The sequence below is a fragment of the Siphateles boraxobius genome, unplaced genomic scaffold (assembly GCF_051911475.1).
Source record: "Siphateles boraxobius isolate OS27281-9 unplaced genomic scaffold, OSU_SipBor_1 1, whole genome shotgun sequence".
In the NCBI taxonomy this organism is placed as follows: domain Eukaryota; kingdom Metazoa; phylum Chordata; class Actinopteri; order Cypriniformes; family Leuciscidae; genus Siphateles; species Siphateles boraxobius.
The window spans coordinates 23,435,492-23,449,984 of record NW_027508699.1 but is presented as its reverse complement, the minus strand read 5'-3'; the positions used below and the strand labels follow the sequence as shown (position 1 = coordinate 23,449,984).

At 35.6% G+C, this 14,493-nt stretch overlaps 1 protein-coding gene across 1 annotated transcript; it reads left to right on the top strand.

Moving 5' to 3' along the window:
- Positions 1–284: 284 nt before the first annotated feature.
- Positions 285–9,935, top strand: cnpy1 (canopy FGF signaling regulator 1). Its single transcript, XM_077229494.1, has 6 exons — positions 285–515; positions 1,563–1,671; positions 3,969–4,084; positions 7,553–7,762; positions 8,415–8,511; positions 9,436–9,935. Exons 2-6 carry the CDS (start codon positions 1,572–1,574, stop codon positions 9,474–9,476), a joined length of 564 nt encoding a protein of 187 aa, XP_077085609.1. The 5' UTR covers positions 285–515; positions 1,563–1,571; the 3' UTR covers positions 9,477–9,935.
- The last annotated feature ends 4,558 nt before the right edge of the window (positions 9,936–14,493 follow it).

The window sequence follows — 14,493 nt, the reverse complement described above, 5'->3', positions numbered from 1 at the left end:
AATTGCAACAAATAAAGTATTTTAAGTAGTTTTTTTTTTTTTTTTTTTTTTTTTTTTACTGAAAACCGAATATTAGTTTCTTTCATGGAATTCTTCATATAACTGCAGGTACTAAAAACAGATGATTCCTACCAATGCTTGATTGACACTTGACTACTGATATCTGATCGAGTGGCGTCTGGGAACTTTCTCATCCGGGTATTTGATGTCTGGGTATTCTTTGCTCTCATTGGATAAAAGTCAGAGCTCTGTGATTTCATTGGATGCCGCGGCTGTCCATTCTCATTGTAACCAGCAAGGTTGCTGGTCGTGGCAGCAGGACGGACCGGCACGTAGATAGTCGTAGCTTTTTGTATAGGAAGAGCGTTTGTAATTCATTTTCAGACGGATTGTTGAGCTGTCAATACCTCGTATCTAACTTGTACTCTAGACCGCCTCAGTTTGTTCTTTTTGTTCTAACGCAAACTTTTACCATTAAGTTACCTCACTCACCTCTTGTTGTTCTCACGTCTCAGGTAAGACAGGAAACACTTAAGTTAATCGACTGTTCATGTTTTTTGATATAATGAATGTAAAATTACAGATTGTCCACTACCCTATCCAGTCCTAAATATGTAAGCCATTTTAGTTCTTTATTTTCGATTTTTTTGGACGAGTTGCTAATTTACTCTCACACACATGAAACAGGTAGCTACAGCTGTCAGAACACATGAACAGTTTTTGTGCACCAAGTTTTACTCGGGAGTATTCAGAGCGCACTATTAAGGTGACTCATTTAGTCTAGTATCCTAACTCTTTTAAATGACAGAGGGGTATATATTGTAATGAGTCAATGTTGTGGCAGCGCATTAGTTTTAAAAAGGAAATTACGTAACGTTAGTTGATGGACGAAAAAATAGTAGTGTTGATCAATTGGGGGCGCCAGTTCATTTAGAAATTATTTTTTTAAAGATTGTAAAGTCAACTGATTGTAGACTTGATTACACACACACACACATTCATTTTTTAAGGCTATAGCTTGAAAACTTGACATTTTAAATAATACAGTGAGGTGGAGGTGTGTTATACCATATACGTTTAACTATTCCAACCATTATTAAAAAGGCTTGTTTATTTTTTAATTCTCTCTTGAGTAAGATGCCACATACTTTTTTCAGACCATTGTTATTTTTCTATTCAAATAATTTAGTAATGTTGACACTCATTGTTGTCAGTGAAACTTATTTGTTAAAAGGATAATATTATGTGTAATATATCCCATATTTTTTTCCAAACGGGCCCTTTGAACACCAGTCACTATTTTTAATATAGCCTATGCAAAGCTGATAGACCCAAACTGTTGGCTATCTTGAGTGTGCCAATTTGGATATATTTGTATAACCGCTGAGTGCTTGCTTAAAAGTTAGATATTTTACACAATTAGTTGTTCACTTGAAATGGGATTTTTTATCTGTTGGTTATTGTAAGATTTTGATGTACTTTCAGTACAATTGCTCAGAATGTGAGTGTCTATATAAAATGGAATAATGCAATTTCCATTAATCCATGTTTTCCTAATTCAGGAGGCCAGCATGTCACCATGGATTAAACAGGTTTGCCTTATTCTTGTGGCAGTGTTCATATTAACCAGTTCAACAGAGTCAAAGAAAGATGAAGCATTGTACTGTTCAGGTGAGTTAATGGTATGTGGCCTTTCCACACACACAGATGACTTGTAATGCTATAGTAGGTGATGAGTGAGCTGGTCACTACAACATACTTACCCAGTTTTTTATTTTTTCCTATTAGACATTTATTACATTTAATTTCCACTCTCTTTTAAACTGTCATCACCATGTTTTTAAGCATTTTGTGACATCAGAGTACACAAATGGGAGCATGTGCAATAAATGTTAATTCATTCAGAATCATGGAGTAGTTTAATCAAGCATTAATGGTTAGGCTAGCCGTACATCTATCTATTTTCTTAGCCACCCCCCCATGGTTCTTATTGAGCAATTGTTCACTTAATTTATCCATGAAACCTTTGACCTTTTGGAAAGACAAACAATGGCTTGCTAAACACCAAATTTACTAAATCTCTACTTTTTTTTTTTTTCCAAAGTAAGTTCAAAGTGAGGCCATAAACTGAACAGGGTGAAACTTATTTGTATTACTCCTAGTGCAACATGTACAACAATGTTGTTTCGTTCAGGTTTAAATTTTCACTGACCAAAATGCCCTTTAAACAATTAAAATCCTTCCCTATGTTTTATTTTGAAAATATATTTTACGATGAACAACCACATGCTCACTGCCAACTGATTATGCTTGTTTAAAAAGTATGTCTGCAAAAAATAGCCTCCATTTTGAGATGAACTGTAGTTAAGCCTGCTGAGTTAAACTTTCAGTAAGTAGAGCAGTTTTTTTCATGTGTGACCTACGTTACACCTCTTGTTTAAACGCTTATAATATCTGCTGCATGAAGTTAAATGTATTGCTATAATTAAGAGTAATATTGATTATTTCATCTTGGAAAATTTTGTTTAAAATTGTATAATAATTTTAGTGCATTTGTCAGCTTGACTTTGATATAACCAAAGTACTTGGAGTGAGCTCTAAATAATAAATTAATATTTTTATATTGTTTTAAATTGGAGTAGATCAAGTTAACCTTTTAAAAATAGGCCATACTTTGGTCTCTTCCATAATGTGTTAATTACAAAATGTATGTGTATGTTTTATCACAACTTTCAGCATTATTTACTTTATTAGCTGTGTTTTGTTTACACAAATTACTTGCAGTTTTTCAAAACAATAAAACTCAACATAACTGTCGTCATATTTAAGGGCTAAATTGTATTCTCAGTTTGTGCAAGTTTCAGTTGTTTGTTCCAAGCTGATTTAGATTATCGTTGTAATTACTTGACGGTATGTATATTATCTTCAGTACAAGTCTTTAGTTGATGGATGTTCTTTTACTGTAATTTCCACATAATAATTTGAAACATGTATTTGGTTATTTCACTTTTTTTTTTTAAATGTTTTATGCCTCCAATTATAAATGTGTCTTCCAACCTAAACCGTTGTTCTAAATTTAGTCAAGCAAATATGTCTAATTGGTTAATTTTGTTGACTGACTTTTCAGATTAATCATAAATATAAATATCATGTAGAAATCTTTTGAAAGGCCAACATGAAACCGACACTGAAACAATCTATTTCTACTGTCTTGTATGTGAATAGATTTCATATCTTACTTTCAGAGGATTCCGAAGTTAATTTGTTTGGTAAATGTACAATTTAGATGTGTATTCCATTCTGGTCACATGGAAAGACTAAGATTCTTCCAAAAAAGCCCTGCTGGTTTATAATATAAAATATTACTTGTATTGCGAAATAATAAAACTTGTACTAGAACCAAGCTTTTTTTGGAAGTCAAGGGGTGCAAATTTTGGCTCAGATAAAGCCTACTTTAAGCTCCGCCCAGGTTTGACAGTTGCCATGGAAATATAGCAAGCATGACTAAGCACCAGCAAACTCAAGATTTTACCAGAAGCATAGCTAGTGCATTTTTTTTTTGTCATTGCTATTTTTTCCATTAAAAAAAGTGCACGCAGGTAAACAATTTTATTCATTGATACACAATTGATTCTAGTTCAGATTCTTCAAATGCGAGCCATGATTAAAAACCTAAGTTTATTAATTGTACAAGTAGGCATCCAACATAAAAAAAAAAAAAAAAAATGTGATTTAGACATATTTATCGCAGTGCGTATACAAAGTTTCTATTATACAATGTTAAGGTTCATTCCTGCTGGAAATATTTTTACTTGAAGTATTTTTGCAAGATACAAGATATTGTGTTAGTTTTGTTAGTTAAAAAAAAAAACAACCCTGTGTTTTTATTTTATTTTTATCTTTTTGTCTACCATTGAGGTTTAAATGATTATATAATGATTGTAATGATTTTTTTCTTTCTTTTCTAGCCTGTGTGGCGATTGCAGAGGAGCTAAACTATTCAATCAGTCAAACTGATCCAAAAAAGATGATTCATGTTGGTGGATTCAGACTTAAACCTGACGGAAGTCTTGCAGACAAAAAGGTGTGATTCAGTGTTAATTGCTCACAACCAATGCTGCATCCAGTTTCGAAGCGAACTCGTTTTTCTGATTGCTTGCAAGGCAACAAGAGAAGGGTGTCAAAGTTGTTGAAACATTTAGGTTTTACACTTGGGTTCTGTGTTGTGGTCTGCACATAAGAATCGATCACTGTCCCGGATGAAGGCACAAATAAAAGAGACAAGGCCAATCGTTATTCAGCATGCAAATAGATTTAAGAAGACGGATCACCTTGTCTGTATGTAAATATTATCATGCTGGAGGCATTTTTAAATCGATAATGCATTTTAAGTTTAGAAAAATAAAAAATAAATAAATTACAAAAATAGTTACAATTATCAACAAAACAACTTTTAATAGTGTCTGAATCAGTTGCCGAAGAGTAATGCTTCTGGTTTTTTTTAAACCCCAACATTTGTTCTTCGTTCAGGGTAATGCAGACAGGCAACCTGAGGTTTGTCTTGCTCAAGAGCACAACATTGATAGTGTTAAATTGTGAAAAGTTTTAACTGTCCCTAGGATAGAGCTTGTATCCGTCCTGTTAATGCCCCAGGTTTGCAGTCTTCACCACCACTATATTTATTATGAGCTATTTTTATTAAAAACACTGACGAATAAATGTTTGAAAATATTCTACGATTATACTTAGTTTTCCTTAAGTACTTAATTGTATTTATCTTTGAGATTTGTGTATTGATTTAGTGCTTAGTTGCCTTTCTTAGCGCTTTAATATTTCCTGGTGTTTAAAAGCTTGTTCTGTTTACTTGAGTAAAGGGAGCCATTTTCACTGTTTCCTTCTCAACAGTGGTGTCAATATGTAAAGGTCAGACCCAATGAACTCTAAGCCCTGACCCCTGGTATCCAGGGACTGTCATTAGGTCCATGACTCCACTATTGATTAGGGGTTAATCCCTTTTTGATTGTAACTGCTCCCTAATAACAAGTATTTGTTCAGTTCTGACTTTTCCCCTCACCTCTCAGGCTATTTCAACGGTGAGTAAAATGTTTGTCAGCCTGTATGATGCGAAACGTTAACGCAAGTAATGCTCTGCCCCAAATGTTGATAGAACTTCATCAAGCCTGAATTTTAATATGGATTTATGTACACTGTCTAGGTAAAAACAAAAACTAACATACAGGTATTGTTAGGGATTAGAAAGAAAACCTGTTAAATATTTTGTGTCTTGCTTCAGTGCATTAGAAACAGTTGATTAATGAGGTACTTAATTTTTTGTTTCATGCATCTGTCTTTTTTCTTAATTTGTAATTTATCAGCTCATTGAGGTGAAGTCTGGAATTTGGGTTTTAATTGCATATTATGCTTTAAATTGCTGCTCAGGGAGCTGTGACGTCATGATTTTGGTCAATATCAAGTTTTCATCTTTCATTCCAGATCAAGTGGAAAGCTAAGGGTGAGATTCTAGAACCGTGTAGACATACGTAACGAGTCCAAAGAGAGCCTTAACTGACAGTAAAGCTGCCGCTGTAAACAAGTGATAAATGTAAAGAGTGAAACAGTTTTGCACTCTACATGTCCATACCAAGTTAAACGTCAATCATGTTAACTTATCGCACATAACCACCATGAGGTGGCGGAAAATGAAGCCCGATCCTTGTCGACTTCTTCCATTTGACTGCTTTGGTCTTTGGTCCCTGAGTATCCCATCTCTCTTCAATAATAAGGAAGCAAAGCAGAAGCAGTGTAGCAGAACTTGCTCACTGTTCCCTGAGAGTGGCTTCACTTAAAAATAAATGCTAATTAAAGCTCCCCAAATCCCTCCCCGTTTCTCTTTTCATACTTGGCTTGGTTCACTTGCCCAGAAGCTGTAGGTGAACCCCTGCGATGCGCCCCCATGTTTTTAGCAGATTCAACAAAGATAACCTTCGACGGCTTTTGCTAAAAGGTCAATTTATGTATAAATAATTACGAAAACTTTTGATTGGGTCCTATATCTAATCTATATGCTTTTATGTGTGTGCATGTTCAGACTTTGTAACAATTTTTTTTTAGGGAATTAAGGCAGCAAAAATGCTCTGTGTCCCAATACTACAATGATGCCTGGCTCTCCAATGGGAATTCAGTGAAGGATGGCATCCCTGAGAAGCCTTTTCTCTGCCTGGGTCGCCTAGCTCCCCCCCCCTCTCTTTATTCCTACAGAAATTCTTTATTGACAGCTTCTATTCAAACCCTTCAGACTGTTACGGGGAGGAATTTAATTCCCCACCATTTTCAGGATTGCATGATAAGGACTCTGCAGAGGATGCGGCACACAAGCCATCCTCTGCTAGATCCAAAGGCGAGATTTTTATTGCTTTTGGACTTTTGTGCATGAACTAATCACTGTTATTGTTCTCTGATGGTTAGCCTAAAGTGTCCTAAAGTTTAATGAGTTGAATTTAAAAGTGTAATTGGTGTAGATCTCAAATATGATAATCCATTTTTATGCTGAGGATGACCTAACACCCACATTGTTTTATAATGCTCGGGTTAAAAGTCCTGATGAACAATGTTGAATTTTTTCATGATCCTGCATCGATAGTCAAACGATCGGCACCTTCGTTCAAAGATTTTTGCACCCATAGTTGTTCATAAATTGTCTTATCTTGCGGTCCATCCATCCGCATTCAGCTTTTTAATTAAAAAGATGGGGGATGTGTGGATAGGTTGCTGTCCTTCCATGGGACCTTTTATCTTATTTGTGACCAGATGGCAGCGAGCCACGGAAGCCTCTTTATGTCACCGAGCCTCACAAGAGTGGAGGGGGTAGAGACGCCCTCATAATGTAATCAGTGAGACCGGAAGGGTCCATACTGTGTCTGAAAGGGGACAATGGGGTCAGGGATATATCTACATCGCAAGAAAATCCAGCTCATCTGCAACCTGTCCTCTTTCCAATAACCCCCTCGCCCCCCAACCCCGCCAGCCTTTGACTGGCCTGACAAGGAAGACTTCCTGCTTTGATCATTGGAGGGTGGAAGAGATGAGCTGCCCAAGAGAACCAAAGGATGGGACTCCACTGTTTACCCTGCACTTGGCTGCTGTTGACAACTCCCCTCCCCACTGCTTACCCCCCGCTCTCCAGCCCTTTCACTTTCTCCGCCCCCCATCACCCTTTCCCCTTTCTCCTTCCGGGGGAGGCCAAAGGGGCGGGAGCAGGGTGCACCTTGACCTGTCTAGACACCACAGTGTGTTTTTGTTCTGTTGCCAAGGCAAGGGGATCTACTTTTGCAACTTTGGAGATGCAGGTTAAAAGTCAGCGTCGTGGCACAGGGGATGTGTTTAAATGGGAACGGAAGGAAAAGGTCATCTAAGTGACCTCAGCGCCCTGTTCATTTTTTAAAGATTTTTTTTATTGTTGTTTAAAAAGAAAGAAGGGGCGATTTGATAACTTAAGTCAACTTTTTCTACAATAAAAAATAAAAAATGATATTCTGAAATCTTTTTCCGATAGGTTCCTCTTGCTAGGTCCGAAAGTCACTTAACTGAACTGCTGGAGGAAGTTTGCAATAGCATGAGCGATTATGCTCTCTATGAGGACCCGGACACCAAAGAGAAGAGCTACAAGAGATTTGCACCCAGAGGAAATGATGCCGGGAATTTTCCGGATTTCAAAAATTTTAAGTTTGACGGTCCAGAGAGTTCCAGTGCCTTGAAGTTTGCTGTAAGTATCAATTTTATATATTTTTCATTGTATAGATTTGTATATTTTTTTTATATAATGAAAGTTTCCCAGTTCATCATCCAATTTCCATGTAAATTACATTAACCTTAGTTTTTTTTAATCCTATTACAGTCACAAATCACATTTTATTAAACAGGTTTTGTTTTCTGAAAACCCTTTGAAAACATTACGAATTGCATGAATCATTGATACCTGTCTTTTGCCTAAACAAAAGGACATGGCTCTACAATAAATATATTTATTTTTTTAATTTAATTTATTGTTTTTGTTTTTATTTACTTTTTGTTATATTTGCTGTTAATTATTTTTTGAATTAAATACAAATGATCAAGGTCTATAGGAAATGCGTACTGTAAGCTTTCATTTTGGAATTGTTTCATTTAGGATTTTTTTAATTTATTTTTATATACAAGATGACTGAAATCATAGGCCAAAGTAAAATGACTTCTGCCATTTGTCTGCAAGTTGCCTCGTGAACCGTCCAAGATGGCAGACTTGCTAACACTATAGCACTAAAGATGGCTTCCCATTACTGTTCTCATGTATTTTTACCGAACTTGTGAATGATTTCTGCTTATTTTCTCAACATGTTCATAGAATGCTAACTATATTTTTTAAATGTATATTGCAGTGTGAAAGCATTGTGGAAGAGTTGGAAGATGATATCATCTCTCTCTTCGCTAGTGAGGCAGACCGTGTGGCTAAGACATTGTGCAGTGAATTATCAGGTATTTATGTATTATGTGATATAGCTTCTTTCGTTCACTATTAAGCATGTTAATGAAAACCTGAACCATAGTGTTGACTTGATTTGCATTGTGCATCGTTTTCCAGATTTTGCTTTACACTTTTAGTGCTTTTCTGCATGCAAATATTAATGCAGCGTGTAAAATGTTTTGTGGGTTTTTTTTCCGGTGTGCTTGACATTGAACATAACTTGTTTTTTATATTGTATGTTTAAATGATTATTTCACAATTGTTTTTTGTATTTATTTTTTATTTTATTTTGAAATCAGATTGCCGACCCTAACCCTATGATATGTATTGCCTAAATGTAGCCTTTTCCACATTATCCCTCAGAAAATATTCACTGACTTCCTGTAAAATCTGCACTTCACAAATGTGGAGCATTGCATTTTAGTTTCATAAAAACAAAAATCCGCAAGTACTGAGAATCCAAGTGGAATAGTGTAAAAAGATATTCTGCTAGAATTAAACTAAATTTAGAAAGCGATTTGTAAAACGTGTAGATATTTTAAATACCACTATTATTGCTAGCTACATAATAGGAAAGTATACAGAAATTGATGTTAAAATTATATGCACTATGATAAAATTTTATTTTCTTATGTATCTATTTTTAATTTCTTCCTTCAATTCACTTAGTAAATTTAAATGTAATTCATAATTTTTAGATAAAAATAATAATTTTTGCACCTGATTTTAATCTTGGAGTTATGTTGATCTGGTTATGCAAGTGTTTGTGTGTGTGTGTGTGTGTATGTGTGTGTGTGTGTGTGTAGGGTTGGTATAAGGGGATAGAATATACAGTTTGAACAGTATAAAAATATTAAGCCTAATGTCCCCAATTAGATAACCGTGTGTAATTGCTTTAGTAATTTTATGCCTTGTTGTTTTCTTTACATATCCAGGTCACTGTAAGAGCTCTGTTTTTCAGCACAGTGAACTTTAGTTTCACATCATTGTCTGCTGAAGAACACTCCAAAACACGGACCAAAAATGGAGACATCAAATATTTTCCTAAAGTATGCTATTGTTTCTTTTGTTTTGTTTTTTAATACAAATTTTTATGATAAAAATGATTTTATATTAGTATTATAAATGAATACTGAAATGAAAAATGAATGAGTTTTCACTGCTGAGTAGTGGACACACTTACTTTTTTATATATGCATACATACATAAACACACACACACACACACACATATATATATATATATATATGTATAATATGTGTGTGAAAACTAAGTTGATGTTAAACTGATTGCCTTCTAATGGCGTGTAATTTTTTTAATTGTTTTTAACCTCTTTATAGTTTCAGTGGACTTGACATGGCAGTCACTATGGTATTATGGTGTAATTTATGATGGCTTCATTCTTGATTAAAGGAAATAAAATGTTTCAAATACAGTGGTGAAATGAGTCATTTGTTTTTATATTTGCCACATTTTTTCCTAATTCAGAATAATTTGTCTGGAGAACTGTTAACTGTCAGGTTAGGTGTGACGGCAAACCCATAGGCTTTATCATCCCAAATCATTTCACAGCACAGTCTGCTTGTTTAGTTCTGATGTCCCATGTCTGTCCAAGTCGGGCTTTTGAACATGGCCGCTGGGTAAGCATGATGGCATGCCTTTCGCACCCTTCCCTTACAGCTCCCTCCATGCAGAACTACGCATGCGCCACTGTGGCAACAGCACAGGGGCAGGTCCTGTTTTGGGAGAGTAAAGGAGCAAGAGACGCCATGATTGCTTAGCTCTGTGAGTTAGTCTGGATATGGGTGTCAGCCAAATCACTGAGGGGGAAAATGACAATACTCACGGTTTTCTCTGATAATGTTGCATTGTTTAACACAAGTCAGCTCCCTGCACACAGTCAGAAAATGATAGATATCGCATGGAAATGTTCAGGAATCTACAATGATTCCGGTTTCTTTGTAATACCTGGGTGTTTTATATTTGATCAGTTTATGTAAATGAATAATGTAATTGTCTACAATTTACAAACTAATCTGTAATTCTGCTTTTTTTGTGTGTGTCTTTTTAGCAAAATCAGTCGGCCTAGATTTAATCTTTAGAACTTTGAAAACTTTTTTTTGAAAACCAAAGAATATAAAATGTATAAAATAATATTTATAAAATAAATAATATTTCTATATTTTAATGTCTGTTTATTAATTCAATTTATATCTTTTTTTTGGCTTGTAATCTTGGGATTAAATGGCAAGAAAAAAGGTTTTTGGTCCCTAAAATGCTAGATCAGCTAATGAAATTTGTAAAGAACGCCATCAAATAGCAAGTTCAAAGTTATCTGGTGGTTGAAGACTGTTAACCATCGGATGAATTTTGCTGTTCTTGGAAGATTTCCATTTTTCGATTGTTTTTCTTTCGCTTTTTTTCATGCTAAACTTAAATTTGATGTGTATGTGACTGGCCCCCTTCAGGAAACTGCTTGCTATTTAAAAAGTTGGTTGTGACCTTAGAAAGTAGCTTACTTCAATTTTTTATCCAGTTCTGTGTATGTACATTGAGCTTAAGTTTGACAGATCAAGTGTTACTAAGGTGCAGTGAGCTATGACTCCAAACAAAGGGAACTGGACAAGTAAACATCAATTTCCCATGCAATCAAAATGCTTTGCTAGCTTGAATGACTTGCCTGCCCTAGAGTGGAGATGTCCTCACTGAACGCAATGCTTTTTTTGGTGATCACATCAACTGGATGATTAACTATTTTGTAAAATTACCCCCAAGTCAGTCAGAATGGACCAGAAGTTCTACACAGAAAAAAAATGTAAGTGAAATTTGATCTCTCCCTTAAATCCACTATAAAGTTCAACCGCTGAGCTATGGCGTTAACTTGTATTCTAACAAGATTAAAATATATTTGTCCTGGAGATTAGCATACTTAAATCCTTTTTGCTTTTTCTGAACTGGCAGTGTGCTTTGATCTGTGTTGCGTGGCAAGAGCCTGGCTTTGGCTTGGCCATCCGAGTGCCAAGTGTGAAATTGGCCTGATGTCATCCCCATTCTTCACCCTCTACATCTTTCACTGCCTTAATTATATTTCCGCCACAAAGCCCCAGCTCTTCATTGCATATTCAAGTTTGACTAGGATGCATTCAAAAACTATAGATATATGACTCCTTTGGAATGGGGACATGATAGGCCTTTCTGTGATACACAGACAAGGGAGATCAGCACCGGTCTTTGTGTTTTTTGTTTGTTTGTTTGTTTTTTAAAGAGTGACTGGCCTCAGGCCCAAGCCGTTCAGACTTTGGAAAGACCTGTTTAGTGAGAGAACAATTTTTTGTGTGTGTGTGTGTCTTTGGTTATCAAAAACAAATCTTTGAAGAATTAATATCCAAGCAGGGCCTCTGAGGTACTGCTATATCTATTGGGAACTGGGATGGACATCAAACTTTTAAGCCGGCCTTTTGAGCCTCATATTCTATCTGTCCAGACAAGCAGCCAAAAGTTGGCGGTATGACTTTGTGGACAAAACAGCTTGAGGAAGGGTGAGATCCTGAGATTTTCCTGCATCCTAGATGCAGGGCTGGATGTGAGATCTTCTATCTCCTCACATCATTTCATCTCAACTTGGGTTGCAGAAACATTCTGTTGGTGTAGTTTGAAATGAAACCAATTAATGCGATGCCTTTAAGAAATATCCGTGCAGAATTCAGAGGTGATGTAATGAAGGCGAAGTGAAACGAGCCACCTGCAGCTGTGACAGGAGGCTTTGACCTTCAACGGGGTCTCCCGGCCACAGACTTTATTCAGGAGCCTCGCTGCGCGTCTGAGCGGCAACTGCCTTTTTCTTCCCAGTGAAGCTCATCAAGTCAGTGGCCGTTGGGCGTTACTTCCACATACAAGCTTGGCAAGAATAGAAATGCAGATGAGATTCTCTGGCATTGATGAACAGGTCAATGCTGGGAATGGTTCTCAGAGATAGACCGCCTTTTGTGTAGGACCTTTTCACTAATACGACTTTTCTTGAAATGTTTTCGTGACATCAGGTAGCAGCCTAACACTGAATTATGTGTGTAAAGTTTCCTGTAAGGTTAACGCAACCAACGAAAGCCCGTGCGTTATTTGCATTGTTTGACTCAATATACTGATAGCATTTCAAATTAATTTTACTTTGGAGTATATGCCTATTTGTATAAAAGTATGCATAGATTTACTTTTCGGACGCTTTGGGTAACTTTGACAATATAGTGGTGATTGAATTATTGGGTCTAAATTAGGTTGTTGAACCAAAACGTGTCACAGTTTTTAAAGTCTGTGTTAAACTATTATAGGCCTATAAGAGTTCTCTTTTATGAATTGTATGAGTGAAGTTATATTTAGCAGCATTTGAACTCCCCCAAGTGTCGACATTTGGACTGAAGTTGGATTTAGAGAGTAGCCTATAATTTAGATATTTTGTTGCAACTAAATAAGATGGGGCGAAACTAGATGTGTAGGCCTATTATGTCCCATAATAATCTATATCAAAACTTTTTTCGGGTTTCACTAAGTTGCGGCTCATGCCCTGCATCTTGAAGTCATAGGACTACACAAAATTTAGTAGGCTATACCATCATACGAACTTTAAATTTTTTAGTTTGGTTGTTGCCTATATAATTTTGCAAACTTTTAATAGGCTAATTGCTAAACGTTTTCATCGTTTAGGACTACTTTTCTAAAATGTTATAGGCTACCGATAACATCATCGTGTAGGAAACGCAGTTAAGTTGTGCCAACGTGAATTTTATTCGTGCTTGTGCAGAGCAATTCAAACAAATGATTGCGGAATCAAGGACACCTCTTTTGGTTGTAGCCTATTGGTATCATTGTTACATTCCACAGTAGGCCCTAGGTCTATTTTGCCCCGCCTACTTTTAGCATCTGAATTTGATTTAGTGAAAAGTACAAATCACCATTTAAAGTTAAGTTCATGCTTTTGGTCATTAATGCAATGTAGGCCTACTACTTTTCAGATATTTCTTTTCAGATATTTCTTTCCATTTGAAAACATTTATAAGCTTCTACAATAAATCGTAGTGCCTTCCAGTTCTCTTTTGAAACTCTTACACAAATAAACGATTTAGGCTACAAATGATCTCTGTTTAATGCTACACTAAATATTGAAACTGATATGAAATAAAGATGGGGGGAAACGAAATGAAATGGTCTGTTTACTTTTCATACATGCAAATTGGGCCTACTCCACATTATTTATCTTTTAGAGATATGGTTGTTTAAAATTGTTTCTTACACTTTAGCTAAAGCTCAGATTTTCTTCTTTTTTTCTAAATCTGAGTGTGTTTAATTTACAAAACGTTATTTAAACGTATTGTGGAGGTTGACAATGCTGATGATGCTTCCTGGTTGTCACAATATGTAAATTAGCCCCTTTTTTAAGTAAAAGACCGAAAAAGGGGGAAAATCGACAGTTGCAGACTTTGTTAATATATTCACCGCTGTCAACATTTTGAATGGTAGGCCTAATATTCAACTTATTTTACTTATTTTATTTTTATTTTTCAGCCAAGTAATGATTATATTTTCATGCGAAGCTTAAAATAAAAATGAAAGTCAGGGATGCTCCATCAAACGAAAAACTTGCCGGATATCATTTGGAAAAAGAATATGAGAGAACTTTTATTGAACATTCCCAGCTAAATTAACAGACAGCAAATTAAGTCAAGTACTTGGATTAGAATTAGTTTAGAGGTTTGCTGACTCATATGCATTCAGACGTCTGATCTATTTCCTGAAAATATGAGGACATTTGATGTGTACCATCCTTGACGGATATATTTTAGACCATAGATCTTTTAAATACAATATCCTGAATTATTTTAAGAATGATATGATGTTATGCAATGTTGTCTTATGTCATAACAACTCAGGTCAAAGTAAAACATTCATCCAGGACTAATAAAATTATACATGGAAACAAACATCTAGATCAGGTAAAACAA